This window comes from Lepidothrix coronata, unplaced genomic scaffold (genome assembly GCF_001604755.1).
Source record: "Lepidothrix coronata isolate B3197 unplaced genomic scaffold, Lepidothrix_coronata-1.0 Scaffold23, whole genome shotgun sequence".
Taxonomy (NCBI): Eukaryota; Metazoa; Chordata; class Aves; order Passeriformes; family Pipridae; genus Lepidothrix; species Lepidothrix coronata.
The window spans coordinates 3,075,620-3,097,645 of NW_016690203.1; the positions used below are offsets into that span (position 1 = coordinate 3,075,620).

The 22,026-nt window shown below is 41.8% G+C and overlaps 1 protein-coding gene across 2 annotated transcripts in view; it reads right to left on the minus strand.

Moving 5' to 3' along the window:
• Window positions 1-10,274: 10,274 nt before the first annotated feature.
• The window catches only part of GFOD1 (glucose-fructose oxidoreductase domain containing 1), a 73,010-nt gene continuing 61,258 nt past the window's right edge, over window positions 10,275-22,026 (minus strand). For both annotated transcript variants that reach the window (XM_017808607.1, XM_017808608.1), the window contains exon 2: window positions 10,275-18,015. In XM_017808607.1, the coding sequence (XP_017664096.1) occupies window positions 17,096-18,015 (920 nt within the window). In that variant the 3' untranslated portion in view covers window positions 10,275-17,095. The remainder of the gene's footprint in view (window positions 18,016-22,026) is intronic.

The following is a 22,026-nucleotide window of genomic DNA, read 5'->3' on the forward strand; positions in this document are numbered from 1 at the left end:
CCCTTTCCATGAAGAAATTCCTCCTAATGTCCAGCCTGAACCTCCCCTGCCACAGCTATGTCCTCTTGTCCTGTCACTTGTTACCTGGAAGAAGAGGCTGATCCCTACCTGGCTACAACCTCCTTTCAGGTAGACATAGAGAGCAGTAAAGTCATCCCTGAGCCTCCTTTTCTCCAGGCTAAACAACCCCAGCTCCCTCAGCCGCCCCTCATAGGACTTACCCTCCAGACCCTTCACCAGCTTCATTGCCCTTCTCTGGACCTGCTCCAGCACCTCAATGTCCTTTCTGAACTGAGGGGCCCAGAACTGGACACAGCATTAGAGGTGAAGCCCCACCAGTGCCAAGTACAGCAGGAAAGAAGATAAGACAGCTGCTTAGATTACGTGGCCTATTTTCAAATGCACGGAGCATCCTGTTATTTTAATGTTAACCAACACTTTTGGAACTGCCCAGGGGAAAGCTCACTGTTGCAGAATAGGCAGGCTTTTGTCGGACCCAGCTCACACATGAGTGTTTCTTGGTCAGTACAAGGCCTAGAAAATATGTTTGTTGAAGTAATTCCACACAGCAGCAGGTGGCAGGCTGGTTCCAATTTTGGTCTGTTCTAGCTTCTTCAACTCAATACATCTTTTATCGATAGATGGCACTTGTCTCTGGACGAGATCTGTTTGGTGGTGTTGGGACCTAACCAGTATCACAAGGTTTAGGAAACAGCTACTGAAATTAAATCTCTACAGTTTTCAATCATTCATTCAATCATTCATTTCTGATAAAAATGTATTACATTGCTATAGTAATATATACCTGTCATGAAAAACAATAAAACAATAAAACTAATGCGCCCCGCACAGTAAAGTTTCTAAATCCGATATATAGAAAGCTTCTTAATGGTATTATTTATACACAGAGATTTTCTTAATGGTGCCTGTAAACAGTTTGTAACATAATAGGTTATAGTGGGATCAGTTGTATATATATTGTTGAAATAAATATTTAGGTCAAGGGGAAATGAATTAGTTTAATATGAGATTTTTCAAAACAGAAGTGAAATAAAAGGCATAGGTTGAGCATGAACTGTTATTGACTACAATGAGTATTATGTGGTGACACATTCACAGTGAAACAAAGATGACTAACCTATTTTTCAGAAAGACAGCAATGCACAGAGTTGGACATTCTTACTTTAACAGCCTTTTTATCTTTTACCTGCCCTTCTACATCCAACTGGACTAGCTAAGTGACTCTGTATGCTGTAAATCAGTGTTGTAAAGCACACAAGTGACTCATTACTTAAATATTTAATTTAAAACATTTTATATTTTCATAAACCAAATAAAGACCTTATTTTCCTTTGTCAAGGGACATAAAGTATCTTCATTCCTATTGACGGGATCCCTTTCTTGCCACTGTAAATGAAAGCAGAAATTAATCATTAATAGCTGCTAGTGTCAATCAGCCAAGTGGAGGTCTGTGTTTATAATAAAATTGATTAATACATCATTAATCAATAGTACTTTCCTAGGCATTTGTCCAATGATAATCTGAAGAGTGATTTTTATTTTTTTTTTAAACTGCAATAACATCAGAAAAGGTAGCACACATAAAAGATAAAAGGGAAACAGGTTTGGAATTGGCTTGGGATTATCTGAGATAGCAGAGCCAAACTTATTAGTACCCTGCTAGCATACTGCATCTCTGGTTTTTATCCATGACTTTGAGTACTACTGTGTTTGCATTTTGTAGTGATATCTTTATATTGCACTACTGAATTACTCACTGACATACAAAGTCACATTAGAAGGAAGCCAAGCAGTCAGTGCTAATGTCTTTTTTTTACAAAATACAAACTGCACTGTGTCCCTGGTTCTCCATGACGTGCTACTAAAGCTGAAATAATTTTATGGGAGCCATGTGCTGCTCTTGAAAAGTCAGTTTCATCTCTCCTATATGACTGATTTATCAGTGGAATTACAAGAAGGTTATCAGAAGCACACGTTATTATGTGAATTTATCAAAAGAAGTGGAAAATAGAAAGCAATGGAATGCCAATTTTATGCAGCATGGAGGTCCATATTTACATGCCATTATAACATATGATGTAACATTCAAAAAGTAAGTGAAGTTTTCATGTGGGTTTCATTTGCTTTAAACTAACAGAAGATGTACTTAAAAAAAAAAAAGACACTTGTCTAATAATATCTTCACAGTGATTCAGAAGCAGAGTGTACTTTCAGCTTGGTAATGCACCATCCCTTGTTCCTGTTGTAATAGGAAATAATTGACGTTTAGGGAAGGAGTTACAAGTTTGGACATTTCAGCTTTTCTAAGATATCATCTCCTCCTTCTTGACAAGCATGAATAGTTCCAGATGCAGAGTAGGGCTGTGTTAATGGAAAGGACAATTTACTTATACATTCATATAACCTTTTCATTATGAAAATCAGCAGACCTAGAAGAGCTTGGCCCCATTTCCTGGCCAAAACAGCATTGCTCTGCTGTTTACATTCTACCTGAGAGAAGAATGCAAATGTTGTCACTGTTAATGTTCACAGTTTAATTCCTTGTTGAAGTCAGACGGCACAAATATAACACTCTGGGGTAAAAAAGTTATAAAGTTGTTTGGCAGTAGAGGGGAATTCAGCCTTTCATTTTAGCATGGTAGGACAACAGACAGGTCTGTCTCCAAACAGAGCAAACACTGTCTTTGTAATCATGAACACCCATCTCCAAATGACAAGGAAAAGGTTTATGGGGCTGAAAATAGCATAAGGAGCAGCTGAACTTGGAAATCTGAGTTCAAATATGTCCTACCTCTCTGTTTTCTTATCCTGCTAGAGAATGAGAGTACTTCAGAGGTGACATGCTTTTGTCTGCAAAGGTATACAGAAACTGCAAGACAATTATGAAGAAAATAACCAATTGCAGTTGCTTGCTCCATACATAGCAGAAATAGGGGAGTTTTTGAGATTATGTTAGTGATTTTTTTAGGATATATTCTGGATTCTAGTCATAACTTTGATTTGTTGCGTAACCTCAGATCAGCTGTGCCTGCCCTAATTATTCTTCTACCATCTTGATTAGTAGCTGTGTTAAGATCAATGTTTTTGCCTGAAAAAGGGTTGCAAGTTTTTAAATAGCATCAAACATGCTCTGTACTGTCACTGAGCATGGCATTTTTGGGGCAGTACACAATAAATAATAAATAGTCCCAAATAATATTATCGCAGGTATGTTACTCTTTGAGAAATGACAGTGAGATGACAAAGAGACAAAGATTGTTCAGTTTAGGGACTATGGGAAAATTAGATAATACACCTTGAGAAGCCTTATCAAGGGTTCTGGTATATGGATGAGGTATAGTTATTATGATCACTATGCATGGTTAGAGGCAAGGCAAAAATATGCAGCTATCTGTCACAAAGTGAGAAAGCAAGTAGGAATCAGTCTGTGCAATATTTTTCCTTGTATCAGAGCTATAAAGGTGCCTAAATGCCAATTCAAGGTCACAAGCTGGATACGGTAGTTAGATTCTGTGTTCCTCACTCAACCAAGTATCCCTGATTACAGAGGTGGTGGATGCCCCATCCCTGAAAACATTCATGGTCAGGTTGGACAGGGCTCTGAGTAACCTGATCTAGCTGGAGCTCTCCTTGATCGCTGCAGAGAACTTGGTCTAGATGAGTTGTACAGGTCCCTTCCAACCCAAAGTATCCTATGATTCTGTGATTGCAGAGGCAGATCAAGCTTTGCACCCCATTTCTACTCTCCTCAGCCAGGACCTGAGCTGAGAATGGCACTCAGCTTGCTGCTGGCACTTTTGGCCACAGAGACAAGTCTGTATCTCCAACCTGCTCCCTAGGCTCAAAAGCAAGAGCCTAACCCAGTGGCTTCACTGGGACCACTAATGTAAGGGTGAAAGGATCGAATCCAACCACAGCAACCCAGCAGACACAGTACTTGTACCTCCAAAGAATAATTTGTCACTTAATCATTTTCTTTTAGAAAGACTGTCTACCAAGGGGGAGGGGAGCCTTGTGCACAAGCAGGCTTTTGATCTCAGAGGGCTTCGCTAGTGCATTCATTTAAAGGATCGAGCAGCAACTAATTAATGACTCTAAATTGTATCAGTCATGGTTTGGAGGCTTGTTTTAATAGGTGAAGACAAGCTGTTAAGCTGGAGTGATGAACTGATGTTTATTTTGTGACAGGACAAAGAAGTCCCCACCTCCCTCCTGATGCTGATTTTTTTGTCAGCCTCCTAGGTCTGCATTCCTGCAATTGTTACAGATACTGTCAATGTCCTCCTTTCAGGTTGTTGTACAGAATAGTGCAAAGCTGTAAAAACCACAGAACAGTTTACCCCATCAATTTCTGAATGGATCTGGTGCTAATTTTATCAGCTTGGTTTTAAAATCAATGCATGCAGAACACAGTGTCTCTCACCTTTCCCTCCACAGATGGAATTGTGCAAAAATGTATTCACGTAGATATAAAGTTGTTGGTATTGGCTTTGGTGCTGCAGAGGCACTGTTCTAAACAGATGGATTTGAACACGGCCTGTGCAGCCAACTCCAGCTTATTTGGTATTCACAAACCGCAACAGCATATTAGGCATTAATTATATATGACTAATTGTATTAATTATAGTGAATGAGAATTGTATTAGGTTTAAGAACTATTTAAAGGGAACTAGAAATTAAAGCAGCAGGATGTAGTATCTGGCTGTCATGGACTTGCTCTGCACGGCCTTGGGCAGCATGGCTTACCATTCATCTCTAGATTTTCAAAAGACAAGGTGAAGGTAATGGTATGTACCTTCTCTGTAAAGCCAAAGAGATTCCGTTATAAACAGAAATAACAATTGTAATTTCAAATATTCCAGCACTACAGTTTTAAAATCATAAAATCATAGAACAATTTGGGTTGGAAGGGACCAATCATCGAGTTCCAACCCCCTGCCATGGGCACGGACACCTTCCACTAGACCAGGTTCCTCGATGCCCCATCCAACCTGGCCTTGAATACTGCCAGAGACAGGACATCCACGACTTCTCTGGACAACCTGTTCCAGTGCCTCATCACTCTCACAGTAAAGAATATAAAAATCCTTTTTATAAAGCTAAATAGTTCTGATGACTTAGTCCCTAAAAGGAGGAAAATCCTACCAAAATATTCCTTAAAAATAGGTTAGAAGCTACAAGTAAGTAAATATATATATATATATGAAAAAAATATTTTTAAGAGTATTTTCAAGTAAGCTGAAATTCCATAAAGACCTAAGCTGGTACCTGGTCTGGAATAAGACATTTCTGTCATCTTAGACATTTGGAAGGCCCTCTGAGAGTGACATTTTGAGTGATGGGTTCAGACACTGGGAGAGGGCAAACCTAATAATCCAAGTAGGAGACTCAGAGAACGGAAAAATTCATTAGAGAGTCATCTCACTGACTTCACCTCTTCCTCCACCTTCCCAGCTGCAAAATGGGAATAATCACAACAGCTCATTTGGAGTGGATTTGTTAATCTTCATAAGACACTTCATTGATGTGAAGCAGTACAGACAAAGTTTGCCAAATGTGGATGGATAGCTGGGCATTTTGTCAATTCAGCAAGTGACTTGGTCCCCTCTTCTCCTCAGAGGCCCTGGTCCTGCAGTAGGCCTAAACAGGAATTATTCCCAGCTAGCAAGGTCTGTAGCCAAAAGGGCAGAACATCTCCCAGAAAGTTATTTCTGCTGTCATGGAACTGCACACAAAAGGCATAGAAAAGTGAGTGAAAAAATAGTCCATTTGAAGAAAAAATGTCGTGCTGAAAGAACTTGGCACAGTTTATACCTGCATTTCCTCGCACTGTGACACAGACTCATTTCTGTACGCACAAGTTTTGTAATACCAACCTTTACCCCATGGGGCGCTACAGGCTGGGGACAGAGTGGCTGGAGAGCAGCCAGGCAGAAAGGGACCTGGGAGTTTGGATTGACAGGAAGCTGAACATGAGCCAGCAGTGTGCCCAGGTGGCCAAGAAGGCCAATGGCATCCTGGCCTGGATCAGGAACAGTGTGGCCAACAGGTCCAGGGAAGTGATTCTTCCCCTGTACTCAGCACTGGTGAGGCCTCACCTCGAGTGCTGTGTCCAGTTTTGGGCCCCTCAGTTCAGGAAGGATATTGAGGTGCTGGAGCAGGTCCAGAGAAGAGCAACAAGGCTGGTGAAGGGACTCGAGCACAAGTCCTATGAGGAGAGGCTGAGGGAGCTGGGCTTGTTCAGCCTGGAGAAGAGGAAGCTCAGGGGAGACCTCCTCACTCTCTACAACTCCCTGAAAGGAGGTTGTAGCAAGGTGGGGGTTGGTCTCTTCTCTCAGGCAACTATCAGTAAGACAAGAGGGCATGGTCTCAAGCTTTGCCAGGGGAGGTTTAGGTTGGATATTAGGAAGAAATTCTTTACAGAGAGGGTAATGAGGCATTGGAATGGGCTGCCCAGGGAAGTGGTGGATTCTCCATCCCTGGAGGTTTTTAAGATGAGACTGGATGTGGCACTTAGTGCCATGGTCTAGTAACCACGGCGGTAGTGGATCAAGGGTTGGACTTGATGATCTCAGAGGTCTTTTGCAACCCAGATGATTCTATGATTCTATTCTATGATCCTTCCATTCCACTGATCAGTCCCCAACACTGAACTGTATCCACAACAGCAGATCAAGCACCCAGGCCCACCATCTGGCCATAGGCACAGAATGCCAGTGGCCCTATTATTGATTTCATAATCACCCAAAAGAGGGTGGTTTCAAGCGATTTGCTTAGTGGGAATCATGTCTGCTGCATGCTAACTTCCTAACGGTGCCACAGAAAGGATCTAGAAAAATACAAGTTGATCTAAGCCAGAAACCATGCTTGGGATGTTTCTAACAATTTAACAGGATAGAAAGTCAATCTTCCAAGCCCAGGAACATTCTTGTTTCTTCTTAATCTGCTTTTTATGCCAGTTCTGACTTTCACTGTCTTTCTGATTACCTTCCTTCTTGAGATGGAGAGCTTGTCACAGCTCCCCAGCTGTAAGGCTTCTTTTCATAACAGAAACTTCCATAAGGTATCATAACTAGCACCACTGAAAAGGAATGTTAAAATATAAAATCTAGCAATTTAGCACTGGGAAAATAAAGAAGTCCATCAAGCACCATTTCCATTTCCAACAGTCTCTGCCTTCTCAAAGTCTGAAAAGTGGGTCTCAGCTTTTCCAGGTTTGGCTGAAACACCATGTAAAACTTACTTGCACAAGTGACAATGCCTGTTCTCATTACCTGAATGGAATATGATAATCACTGCAAAAGCCTTTAGTTTGTAAGATGTGATTAACTGCAAAAGGCAGAGTTATTAAAACAGATTGGAGCACACTCTGAAAGGGTTATCTAGAATCTGTATATACACCACTTCCATGTCTGGAGGAGGAGGCCTCCAGTTCCTTAAGAAACATTTGCTTACATGTATATCCTTTTGTAAGGACAGAAATTGTTTTCCTCTGCTCATTCATTTTTCTTTTGGTCCTGTTTATTAGTCTGCAGTTACTTTACTTTGATCTGATGAAAAAGGTGCATTTCTGGCAGTCACCAGACCTGGTTTCTATTTACATTCTGCTATTAGAGTGATCTCGCATCAATTGCTGTCGACAATCAGGGAATTGCTCTGCCTGAAAAGTAATCTAGTAAAACCCTCACATGTTTAGTTTTCAGCTAAATCCATGATCACATTAACCAGGTGGCTGCACACATGCTCCCCATGTGCCCATACTCGGGGAAGGCAGGAACAAGCAGTTGAGAACAAGAGAAAGAAGTGTCAGCAGTGCTTGTCAGCAGCCCTGCCTCATCCCTCAGGAACTGCTTCTGGATCTGCAATTATTCATTTTAAAGTAAAGAGATGGTGCACACCAAGGTTCACAGTGCTAAAGTCACTAGCTGGAGCACTCCCAAGTGCAAAGCAGATTAGAAAAGGCAATATATGCAGGACACAAGTGTTAGCTTGTACTAGGATACTGCTGTGAGACCGGTGACAGGTCTGGTGACTCCAAGTGTTGCTGGCTGGGGGCACCCGATGGAAATTTCTTCTTTCCATGCTGAACATGATGACTGCAGAAGTGACCAGCACAGGCACATAGGCCTGAGCAGACTGAGCAAGAGGCACCTGGGTGCAGCAGGGCTGCACCAGCCATTCCCCCCAACCTCCAGCCCCAGGAAAGGCTGCTCTAGGAAGAGCTATGCTGTCTCACCCCCATTTGAGCTGTGCTGGTGCATTACATGTGGCAAATTGTCCTATTGTTTTGGGCTTCACATATGTCAAATCTGAAACATGAGCTTTCCACTGGCATCACAAAAGAGCTCCAAGGCTTTCCACCTCCCAACAGGAGTAAGTAGCAAAGGCATTAAGTGCATCTTCTCTTTGGCACAGCAGCATGTTTTAATAACCCTTGCCCCAGCAAACTCTTCAATCCTGAACAGAACAATGCAATGCATTTAACATTCTTCTTGATTAATATTTATGGCTACAAGCCACCCATTGTTTTTGCTACATAGCTGCTAATCAATAAAGACTCCAGAAAACAGCAGGACAAGCCAGGGTAAACTGTAGAAGCCTTGGTTCTTCAAAAACTAGGGAAAATGGCATGAAGTTTTCCCCTTCACCTACATTTCTGCAGTTTGTTTTAAAAGCAGAACTCTTACGTGGGTTCATAAATCTACACCTAAGTGTCTCACTGTGCTGACACAGGTTTGGAAATGTTTACCTTAGCATTTGGGTAGCCTCATTAGCGTGGAATGTTTATACTCACTCTTGCATTTGCACTTACCTATACAGTTACATATTGTGCACTGAAATGCTGTACTAATAATCCCACTGCATCTCCAACACTATCTCACAGTAATTGCTCCCCTAGGTGCTGTTTTCCAAAGATTTCTATGTTTTGGCCTCTGAGAAGGAAGTAGGCCTTATTTTATGATGAAATTGATGGGAAAGAATATACCATGAAATTTGGCCCTATTTTAATTCAGTGCCTAATTGATTAGCTGGAGGCAGTGATCCAGAAATCTGAGCAAGGGTATACTATATTTACTCACCAGGACAAGACAAACATTAAACAATAATTGCTGGAGACCTGCAGACTGAAGCTTCCTTGTCTTGTACTTTTCTCCTCTTGAGCCTAAGAAAATCATGTGTATTAAAACCAATAAAAAAAATTTTATGTGTATATAAACATCAGTACATCTTTAAAGTATGATAGCTGCGATGGAAGTAATAGAAGTTGCTAACACATTACATTTCTGTGATGAAGTAAATGCTATACCCACTCTGTGAATTTTTATATATAGGAAAAATATACAGTTAACAAGATTGTATGATTTGAGGGGAGTGTGCATTGTAAGTGACAATGATTTCCCATCCCATCATGGATTTGTGCCTCAGATCTGTGCACTTTCGTAGTGCCTGGAAAATGAGTGAGCACTGACAGGAGTAGAATCCAACATCCTTATGTGTGCTCTGCCGTAAAATAGGAAAAGCAACATAGAAAATGCTCTAGCCTTTTTACACATCAATCACAGAGGCAATCAAGCTTTCCTCAGAGCCTAGAATTTACAATTGCTTCATATTATCTTCTGCTTCAAACGCGAGTGAGGTTTTCTTAAGCATCAGAGGGGCTGGACTAACAAGATCCTTACTAGACTTTTGATACTCTGACACACAGGGGAGAAAAGAACAGTGGGTAAGCAGAAAGACTTGACAGCTCCTGGCAGATGGGAGCAAGGATCGCGTAGGCCTGGGGAAGTCACTGGAGGGAGCTCAGGACAGGGAAGGCAAAAACATTCCAGGACACCAGTGGGGAGGTAGGATTTGGATCTGCAGGCTGTGCTGGAGAAAGGAGGAGAGAAAGGATCCAGGAGAAAGAGAAAATTCAGGAGAAAGGATCTCCAGGCTGTGCTCAGTGAGGATGTCCAATGCCCCCATTTTGTTATGCCACTGGACATACATCCTTTGACAACAAAACCAGCTGATTCCTCAGGACACATCCCTCCAATAGGTGTTAGTTTGGTCCTCGCTATAACATAATACCTTCAATGGCATAGTGTTAAACCTTCTTCTTCCTCTCCCTCCATCACAATCCCCACCCCCAAGCACAAAAGCCCATGTATTTCACTCTGATATGCTGAACTTAACAGGCAGGCTAGAAACCAGGCAAAGGTGATGGTTATTACACCCCCTCAAAACAGAAGTGTGGGGAAAAACCACAGACAGCTGAGATCACATCCTTTTACGTCTTTATTTGCCAGTTAAGATCCTTTATTCCATCAATGCAAATACGCAGAACAGCAGGAAACCATGTTTTAAGCAGCACATACCAGTTGGCTGAGAATAAACTAACTACATTCCCCAAGCAATGTAAAAGTAACAATGCACATCATCTTCCAAAAGAAGAAACAAACAGATATTGCAGCCGAGAGGCACAGCAGGCAGCTTCCGTACAAAGTAGTTTGGCTATTTAAAATGCTAGAACCAGTCCTTGCCCATTTCTCCAACCCCATCCCCAAAAGTCCTACTATAATTTAACCACTTTTTTTTTTTTTTGCTATCTACATAATATATAAAATATAAACTCTGTTTACTTATAACACTTACTTTTCTTGATAAATAGCTCTTTAAAATATCTACTGTACATATGTCCATGCGTTGACATTATATATATATAGCATTTATATATATGTATGTATGTCTGAAAAAAACAATAAATATATACTTAATATCGACACAGCAACAAACTGAACATACTCTCATCTTCAAAATCAAATAAAAGCAAACCAGTGGGAGAGGAACAGTGCGTGTTGCTTGTGAAGGACAGCGTAGCAGGGAGTTTGGATTCCTGCCCTGGCTAGGCATTCAGTTGTGGTGTTCACATATCCTGTACTGGACCTGTGTTAAAAGCTACTTCAAGTTGTAGGTTAGCCACCCTGTACGCCACGTGTAACACAGACTGAGCGTGAGCTCAGTGGGAAACAAGGGAGACTCGCCTCCAGGTTTGCAATGGAATGAGAAACAGAGGGGAGAGAAGTGAGTCTGAAGGCTAGTATAAAAAGGAAAGGAAATAATGGACAGCACATAGCTGGAAAGTCATAAATAACCATGGTAAACAAGTCAATAGAGTTAAGTGCTTTTAAAGACGATGTCTGGCACTGCTGCAAAAAGTATCTTGATTATCTGTAGCCAGCTCCATGTAATGAACCAGTTTTCCCACTGCCACAAGAAGACACAAATGAAACCCAGATGGCCAAATTCAGATGTTAGAAATGGGGTCACTGTAAGACACTGTGAAGCTACAGGTTCAGAGCTGAACCTGCCAAGGGCAGCTGAATTCACTGAATGTTCTTAAACCAAATAGATGGAATTTTTTAAGGTATGAACTTAAATAAAAGCCCAACAAAAATCAATCAAAAAACCAAGCAAACAAACCAAAAAAAAAAACCCCAAAGCCAAACCCCAAACTCAATCCCAAACAGTTAATTTCACACATGCCAAAACATAATAAAAGATAGATTTTTAAAACCTTTAATTTCAAAACATCATTCTTTAAAAATAGAACTTAATCCCCCAAAAAAAAATTTAAATAACCTCATACAAACATGTTTTGTGTCACCCTCAATTTTGGATTGACCATAGGCATTCTGTTTATTCATTTAACTCAAAATGCTGAATAAAAGCTATTTCAGTTTGACCTATGTTGATACCCTTCATTTCCCAACCCCAAGGCCTCAATCTGGCAGCTTCGAGAAAGTCATTACTTGTCTGGTCTCTGGCTTCATACACTCATTAAGTCATGAGGTTTTGACATCGGTTCATGAATGCAGCATTATGTGTAGTCCCATTTACTTAAAATTTCTTCTTTTCATGAGCAAATGGAAGTGGGCAGTTAAGGGAAATTATTTTTATTGGACAGACTTCACCCAGTAGCTCAAGAGAGAGGAAATTTTAAAGCAGATAAGACTGCCAAATATTATTCAGTCATACTTCATCTCTAAAATTTACAAACTTTGCTCCCCACAAGTAACAACTTCAACAACAACAAAAACAAACTGCTGTCCTGAATAATCCTGCCATTTCACAACTAGCTCTAGATACCCAAAGAGCACTGCAGAGGTCAAAAGTCCAGTGTTAAGTTTCATACATACTTAACAGTACATCACTGGGCCACTGGAACACCACACCAGTGCTGAGTATCTGCACAAAGCCAAAACTCTGCTGCGTACTTTTAAACCCTTGTAAATACAGAACTTCATAATGTGTGATATTTTATATTGAAGGCCTTAGATAAAAGTCAAATATAAAAATTCCCAGCAACAAGAAATTCTGTCATCACTAATTTCTAAATCTCTGCAAAGGCAAAATCAAGTCACTATGTTTACCTTTACCCATTAAATCAAATATGCCTTTTCTTTTTTTCTTGGTAGCTCAATGAGTCATTTTAAATTGTCTGGGTCTTTTCCACATTTGTATGGACACGGAAACAAACAAGGCAACAGAGAAATTGAATTGTCCTTGTGCTGTGACCACACACAGCAGAAAAGCCTCCTTTTTTGAATGGCTGAACTTCCAGGACAGCTGTTCACTTGTACAGTCACTTTTTTTGAAAACTATTGCAAAGGAGGGAACACTAAGTACAAAGTGGGTAGTGCCTCTGATTGCCCGATGCTGGCTGGGCAGGAATTTCTCATGCTTTCAGCCAAAGCAAAGGGTGAACTCCACAGCAGCCCATCCTGAGCCTAAACTCATCTACGCATGCCCCGATTCTCTGCCACACTGGCTGGCATGGGTAAGTATCATCTCTACTTGGTATTTTCTAACTACACAGCTAAAGTACTACTAATTTAACACATGCACGATACTAGGTATAGGAAATCCCAAGCTCCCGAAGAGTTCTTATGCTTCCATGTAGGGCTTCACTGAGATCAGCACTGATGATGTGCGTGTATCTAGGAGGAGTATGAGACGGATGCTGCTTCCCCAAGGGCAGGGTCCCTTCTTGGGCTCCCAAACACAGAGGTGGAGCAAGGCTGCTGCTGTCACCCTCAGGAGGTACAGCCCTCACCCTCCATGTGACCAGTATATTCTCCCTGTTAGCATAGAGGTACCAGCCTGCAGACACACCTTCCTGTTGCTCCCTGCTGCAGTCACCACTCTCCCTTTGGGCACATTTAAGGTTGTTTGGGCACATTTAAGTTGTGCCCTGCTGTCACACAGAGTAGGGCTGCTCTACCCCTGATGTGAACACCAATGCAATTCCCATGGGAAATAAGACACCATCTCTCAACTGACTGTCACAGCACTGGAACAGAGCCCTGCAGAGCCACAAAGCATTTCACCTGGGCTCACCCTTTGACTCTTTTTGTCTTTGGCAATAGACCATAATGTTCAGGATCCTATGTGCACAGGTTAAAGGCAAAGGAAAGAGCCTCTCCAACAGCAGCCCTGGTAAAGAGGAGTGAACATACCTAGTGTATAAAAAAGTTCGTTTGGGGGCTACTGTGAATTCCAGCAGTAGCCACAGTTTGGCTCTTCAGCCTGCACCAGTTTAGCAGCATTCGTCTCAAAACTTGTGGCACAGCATTAAAGAACAGCTTTAGAAGTGCAATTCCAAATACATGTTTTCTGGGGTGGTACCGCTTTTGAGTTCAATCCAGTACATCTCTGTATCTCCTGCCCAAATTCTTAAATCCAGCACGAACTCCAGAGGCTACTTAGGTCAAATTCAATGTGCTTTCAACTGTAACAAAAGAACAGAGGGCTGGATGCTGCCAAGAAAGATCCCAGACTTTAAAAGAATGATTTATCAGAATAACAATACACATTCAATAAATAAACCAATTCTTTCCTCCTCTAAGCCAGGTGGAAGTTTAGTATGTTTATACTTGACACTACAGCCCCTTCACTTCCTAGAGAATGGAATAACTGCTGTAAAATCCTGAATATATGCAGCTACTGCCGCCATTTCAGTTAGGTAACAACTTCACCTAAATCTAGCATAAGATCTCTGTTGCCATCAGAAGAAGAGGTCCCACCCTGTCCCTGCTCATTCTGGCTGTCTCTCTGGGGCCAGCACTGCAGTCACACAGTGAGTTGTATAGGGTTCAACCCACTTGCAAGCCAGTACTAAAACCAGCATCAGATGGCTGTGTACCCAAAGCATTAAGATTTTCTTTCTGCTAAGCAGCACTAGCTGCATCACTAAGTCTGCACAGAGGATGGATGATGCCTGTCACCTAAACCTTTGGATCCAGGACAGAAAGTTTTGAGCTCAGTAGTTATATCCCTATACACTATGTCTCACCTGAGGACTGTTCATTGCAGGTGCTGCTTCCAACTGGCATCACAAAACTCAGAAAGACAGAGAAAAGAAGAAAACATAGATAGGAAAAATGGTCAACATTTGTAAACCAAAATGAAGTGCAAAGACATGAACAGCAATTCCAGAACAATCGCTAAACCACTGAGAAGCAAGATTCACAAATGTTTTGGTCCATGTTTCGTTCCACTTTTGAATGATGTTTAACTGTACATGGTTAATTATCCACCAGACTTGCATTCATGACTTGAACTAGACCACTATGTTCAGTAAATGGCTTTAGCTTTACTTTATGAAAACTCTCTTGATCCCCTTGGGTCTAATTCCATTTTTAAGGAGAGAGATAGGTGATTTCTTGGTCAAATTCTCTCTTCTTGTTACTCTTTGTACTTTTGAGGGAAGGAACTGGATAGCATGCTATACAATGACAATTACAATGGGAAATTCCTCTTGGCACAGATAGTACCTCAGGAATTCTCAAAGAAATCCATTTTTACGAAAAACAACCAAACTTGTCAAGAAGTGCTTTCAAGAAGGAAAAATGAAAGCTTGCCTGAGGTCTTAGCAGAAACAGTCAGGCCCAGAGAGAGTTGCTGAAACCGGCAGAACAACATAGATAGAAACAATTGTCCCGTAGGGTGTGGTTTTGCAGTATTACATTATTCCTTCATCAGTCACACTGTTACACTTTGGGGACTATTTAATGAAAGGTCACACATACGCTCTTGAAAAATTAATCACACATGAATAATTTCACGCTGGGAGTCACCTAAAAATTTAGAAGCCAAAATTCTATGCAAAGGAGGAGGACGGGCATTTCCAATGGACACTTCCTTCTATATTAATCTTAGGATGAACTGAGTCAGCCTTTGGAGAGCTCTCTCTGTATTGACCACTGTGTCCTTGCTGATCAGGGCAAGACACATGACTTTCTGCTGGTTAAAGTCAGATAAGATAAACCACACTATTGATGCCCTCCTTTTCAAAACCACAAAGCTCTAAAACTGGGCATAGGACAGGCAAGAGCATAGAGCAATCAGAGTCATTTGTAGGAAAAACCCTAGAGAAGTCCTTAGTGCTCATAAAAACAGCAAAACTGTAAGTGGTTTTAAAAAATCTAAATTACTCTGACAGTTCTCCTTCTAAACTATAAGGGCCACACTAATGGGATGGCCTTGAGAAAGAGGAGTCATATTTTGTCTTTTCATTTACTGTTCATCCAAATGCTTTCTTCTTTCCCCTCATCAAAGTTAACAAAACAAACCCTGAAAAGGTTTTTCTCAAGTTTAATGTAATTTAGTGCCATATGCTTGTGTTCTACTTTTTTACTGTCTGAAGACCTAGCACTGTAAACACATCAGCAGTGGAGCAGCTTTATGCAGAAAAACAGTATCCCTGTTTAGTGGGAATAATTTATGTGCCTTTCACTATATTCATTCAAGAAGATATTCTCAAAATAATATATTATTTCAAGACTGCAACTAAAATATTAAAAAGAAGAACAGGACAAACATATCAAAAGAGTTTGTTCACCCCTGCACTGATGACAGGGAATGATTACTACAGTACCAGTAGCTGGCCACTTTAAGGAGATGAGGAGAGTGGGAGTCCTATGTCAATTATTTTCCTTGGAAATGGACGGGAAATTTGTTCATCCCTTTTGTTTTTCAGTCACAATCAGCACTTGATGGAGGCGAGAGCTTCTGGGTTGAGGGATGTGAAATTACTTGGTGTGCATCTCTCAAGTGTGAGTTCACAAAGGTTTAAAAGAACACAGCTCATCTAAACATTGTATGGTTTTGGGTTGTGTTTCTATTGTTTTCCAACTAGAACCAAAATGCATGATGAATTCACTCAAAAGTCAGTCCCAGACACAGGAGACCTTCGTAAGACTAGCCTGAGTTTGGCTGTGTAATAAAACGCGCTATCACTACTGTGTCGTGCCACTTGTCATCTGTTAAAGGTTTTCCACAACCCATTCAATCAGCAAATATGTAATACTGAAGCTTACAGGGAGCTCATAGAAGACCCTCCCTCCCTCCCCAAATACTGGGGCATATGCACTGTGGTTGAGGACTGCTTTGTTTTAAAAGCCACACATTTTCCTACTTAATTGTGCTTTAAAAAAAATCAAACCAAACAAAAACCAACTAGCTAAACCAACATAGAGAAGCTCCTAACAGGTTGTATGAAAAGTGAGCTGCCAAGATTTTCCCTGTCACGCAACACTTTCACACCAAGTCCTGTTATTCTGTGTGTTGGTTAGAGGTGTAGTACTACAGCATGGTGGTGTCAGCTGTCATGGTAGGAACCATTCATGTCAGACACTACAGAAAATTTAACGACATGACAGTACCTTCACAGCCCTCTGGTAGGTAAGGAAAATCTAAAAGGATCTTCCCAACCTTTCACAGTAAACACAATTGGATAATCTAAAGCACCTGCAAGCAGGAGATGAGTCCGTGATATATCTTTCCAATCACCCAGCTAATACTGTTATTAAAACAGTTAAGTTATATCAGCTCTTACGTCTTCTATCTGTTTTGGGCATTTTGAAGGACCATATCACTTTGGCATTTAGCTGCCAACAGATTTAATTGATCCAGACACTGTATTTCCTTCTCTTCAGCTGTTTCTAAGACACCCAAGCCCTTCACAGGGGCTGAATTACCATCTCCTTTGAGAGCTGTCTGGTTCCTATTCTTTCCTAGGAGCCAAGAGGAGCTAGCAGTACAGAGACATCCTGCTCTTCCGCATGGCTTCGCTGATTAAGTATGCTGGGCTCAGTTCTGGCTCCTCAGTCATGATTGAAATGTTCTGCCACTCCCCCAACTGGTTTGACTTTTTAATGGTGTCCACCACACACAGGGCATACAGGCAGTCATCAAAAGTGGCAGCCATCGTAAGGGGCCTCCCGTCCCAGGTCCTCCTGTCGTCCTGGTCCTCAAATGCTTGCCGGACAGCTTGGACCATCTTAATGGTGCCCCGGAGGTAGGGCGATGGGATGTCGCTGAAGGCTTTCTCTGGAAGTAAGGAGTTGCTGACTGGCGTGGAGTCCTTTAGCAGGAGCTCCCGCTGAGGAGAGCTGTTGCTCTGTCCGTAGAGGTCAGTGCCTATTACAATCAGCCGTCCTGCCGAACCCACCACAATAATGTCTTGTTTGAACTCCCCCGGGATGTTGAAGTTGAGCGTCACCGTGCAGCACACGCCTCCTTCCAGGACCATCTGAAAGGTACAGAAGTCATCACTGGTGATCTGCCGTATCCCCTTGATGTGGTCCGTCTGCTTCACGAAGGTCTTGAGCAACCCGTGCACTTTCACGGCCTTCTGGCTGGTGAGGAAGGTCAGGAGGTCGATGATGTAGGTGCCAACCGAGTGCAAGCCCCCACCTCCCATCAGGTCATCACAGCTCCAGTTGTACTTCTTGCCTAGCAGGCTTCCACTGTGAACCTGCACCTCGCACACCAGCAGTTCCCCTACGTAACCCTCCTGGATCAGCTGTTTCATCTTCACAAAAGCAGGCAGGAAGCGTAAAACGTTCCCCATGATGCTCATGAGCTTTGGGTAGTAATGAGCCGCAGTCATCATCCTAAAGGCATCCAGGGGAGTCGCCGTTCGGTCACAGATGACATTTTTTCCAATGCCTGAAAAACAGTTGGGAAAAAAAAAATCATCAACAAAAATATACTGACTGAGTAAACTGAAAGCCTCGAGGCTATTCTTAAAGACTAAGCCAAGGAGAAAGATCCTTGAAAGAAGGAAACATTTCAATATGGTGTTAAAGGCACAAAGACCCATTCTGGCGTGCTTCCAAAATGCATGTTAAGTGTTTCTTGAGCACCACAGTGAAAATGTATTCCTTTTTGTTTTCAAAATGCGCTCATGTCTAAAAACAGCTCGAAGGCGAGGGCCTGGACAGATAACAAAGTAAAGTACCTTCTGGGAGCAGGTATGAAACCAACCACCCTCCCTCAACCATCTCACAGACGTCTCTTCTGTGATAACCTGCCTGTGTGTGGGCTTCCGTCAGCTGAATCTGAGCTTCAGATTCAAATCCCTGAAGCGTATGAGTGACATATTCAGTAACTTAATGTAGGTACACTGAAAAGTCTGACTTCATCTTCTCAGCAGTCTTGTCCCTTCATCTCTCCCGCTCAGACTGTTTTAAGGGGCTCTGAGGAGAGAAGGAGAGGTACTGGGCTTGCTGTTGGATTTAAAAAGTAGAAATTGCTTCTCACTCATAAAATGCCACGCTATTCTGACAATGGCACTCCGTTTTTTTTGAAGCAGCTCTGCTGAAATGTCAGCAGCACATCCACTGTGCCAAGGGAGAGTCACGATTGCTCTAAAACAGGTCAAATGTAGCTGTGACAATCTGTTGCCTCATGGAATTGTCCATATGGACACATTGTTTACTGAAGCTTGTATGACAGTCCTCTTTTATCTGGTCATCAAGGTGTGCAACTAAATGCAGTGCAGGCTAAATAATGCATTTATTATTGATTTCTCCTCCTCAAATAGTTTCACTCTGTACCCATACACATATATAGTGATGGAATCTCCATTTTCCTTTTTAATTGCATACAAAGATTTTTTTACATTTAATGAGCAACATTAGGCGAATTATGGAACACCTTAGAGCACCAAATATGATTTCTGCCTTGAGGACCTTTGGCTATAGCTGGGCCTGGCACTTAGATGAATAAATCTGGCTACTTGCTAAATCACATTGTCTTTTCATTCCTCTTCCCTTCAGATAGGTAAAATATCCCTTTTGCTTTAAAGAGCCGTTGTGGGAATAAAATTGTACATGTTTTGGAGTTGTTTGGATGAAGTCATATAAATACGGACAGATGGCATTGATCTATCTGAGCCCACTTACATGAATATTCAACAGTCTGACTGGAAGAAGAAGGGGGTCACAGTCCAAACATTCAATAACCAGCTTATCCACACTGCCTATTCCCAGTCTTTGTCTGCTGCTGTTTGAGTAGCTGAAACTGGAGGGAGGGCTGTCATCACTGAAGTGGCAGTCACATCTAGTTAACAGACAAGAAGGGAAAACATTTCTGCAACTCGTTCCTACTTACCTTCTACTTAACCACATAAGTAGAGACATACTCATTTTCCTCTTAAATTAGGCAAGAATCCTCTATTTAGTGGCCATGGTCTTCTCTTCTTACTTTTCTCCCTCATCTTTACAGATGGCTATTGGTGACTGAGCTGACATCTTCAACCTAATAACACTTCTCTTCCTGCTCCTGAATAATTTTCTGCTGAATCTGTTTGATACTGGAGAAAGCATTCATCCACCTGCCACTCTGCTAGCTCAGCTGTGCCACTTGATACAGATCACTAATATAATCATCCTTGAGTTACACAGAGTCTTTGCAGAGAGATTTTAGTCTGGCAAATTAGTTATCAAAATAAGGGAAATCATAGTGAGACAAAGCTTCCCTACAGTCAAACCTTCCCAAAATAGCCATTTTCCCCTCAGAGAACCCATATGTACTACATCATTATCTGACCTGCTCACCACTGACCCACAAGCATCCTTTCTGCTCCAGTTCAGCTTGCATCATTCTGCCTCACAGACACCTGCCACATTTTATCTGAGGTCTGTCCAGGCACAGGTATGTCTGTATCTCAATATACTCAGCTCTACACATGTGCTCACTAGGAAAAGGATCTGCTTTCATGAGGAACTGCACCCCAGGGACAATCTTTTTGCTCTGTGTTTACTGCTGTGCATGGTGGAGGTCCGTCCTTCAGTGTGTTGGGTGGGGAATACTTGGGATTGTCAACATCTGAGGATCGGATTATGATTATTAATATGAAAGAGAAGCCTGTGGCTTTTTACATCCCTTACATTCAAGAAAAATTGCTGTTGGAATCAGTGTAACTCAGGGACACAGGCGGAGAAAAGGGAAGAGCCCTAAATATTTGTATGGGGATGGAAAAAAGCTGAAGTTTTACACTTACTCCTTCCACCATTTCAACCTTTTTGGAAAGGTTGAAACCTTCTAATTATAGCAAATCCAAAATGCAAATGTTCTGAGAGCCTTTCTGTCTCTGTGCGTATGCTGATAATACGTGCTGTGCTCTCATCCCTGTCAGGGATTTAAACAGATTTTTGCTTGATGCCCAGAAAGCTTTTATATGCTATTAGAGCTTGTGCAGTTCTTTCAGCATGACACTGCTCGGCACTCGAGTCTGTGCACACTACAGATTTTTGTCTCCTCTGTAGCTGCAAATCTGCAAGCAGCCACGCTAGCTTTCTGGAAGCAGGGAGAGAACATGAAAGCTTTGCTTAATTTAATTTAGACAAATACTCTGGTGTGTTTATGCAACCAGAATGAGAAACAGGCGGATCAAAACAGCAGTTTTCTGCTCTCTTTCCTCTGCTCCCTTCTCAAAAGGAGAAGGAAAAAAGGCACCTTCCCTTTGAGCCATTCTCTAAAGCAGCGTCAGACAGAGCAGAGGGCAATGTGTGAGGAAAACCTCCCTTCCCAACACTGACAGTCTCATGAAAAGGCGTGCTCTGACTGCAGGTGCTGCAGGAGTCTTCTCTGGGAACAGACCTTCTTCTCCTCTAGTCTGAGGTTATGGTCTAATCCTCTCCACTTTTCGACAAGACTCTAAGAAAGGATGAATTGTTACCACTTGTCACTCTGTCAGCGTGTTTTGTTGTTTCACACATCTCTGAAAATCACACCACAACAGACAGCAAAAACTTCATTAATTACATAAGAGCAGGGAAGTACAGTCAGCTTGCTTCAGCAAGAAAGTGCAATATATTCGTCCATGCTGATAAGCAACAGAGTTAAATACATCTCATCCCATGAAAGAATACACACCCCTTTCCACGTGCATCAAGAAATCTGGTACACAGTGCTACAGTTCTCGGTCAGGCAATTTCTGAGCACTGATTTCTTGACTTCTTAGATAAAATTAAGAGAAAAATATTTTAAATTCATGTAATTCTTTCTGAGGGCTCTGCACAGCCTTCACCCCAGTCTCCTTGCTTGGCTGTGCTTCAGAAAGAGAGACAGTGGTGCCAACCAGGTAGTAAGTGACACGGCGTGGGATTTCTCCAACCTGGCACGGCATGGTGGGGGGGCTCACTCCTGGCCAGCCTACCAAAGCTCATAAAGTGCATCCCCCAAGCCAAACCTCAATGACTTTGGTACCAATCTGCATTTATTTTAAGAAGGTTATTTAAGAACAACTGACTTTGTCTGAAGAAGGAGATGCCTAACCACCTCTCGAGAAGCTGTTGAGCAAACAGAAAAAAATTGTCTATGCTGTCATTGGTGCTACCATTTGAACAAAGATTCCTCTAGGAGTTTATGTTGAAAAGTCAAATTGTAACCATGATCTAATGGCTTGTCACCCACCTCACAGTAATTATTTTTGTGAGGAAGTATGTGATTTGTTTGCAAACCTCAGCCTTCATTTAAAAAATATGAAGTCCTTGTGAATTGGAGGTCAGCCCAGAAGTCAGTGGCAAGTAGATACAGTCCAGGGTAGTAGTACTTACATTTTTTTCCATATAAATGCAGGGAAATAGTAAGAAGCTACAGTAAGAATTTAAGTCTTGATTTTGAAATGCCTGGCAGTTGCAGCCCTTCATTTACAGATGACTCCAGCTCCTC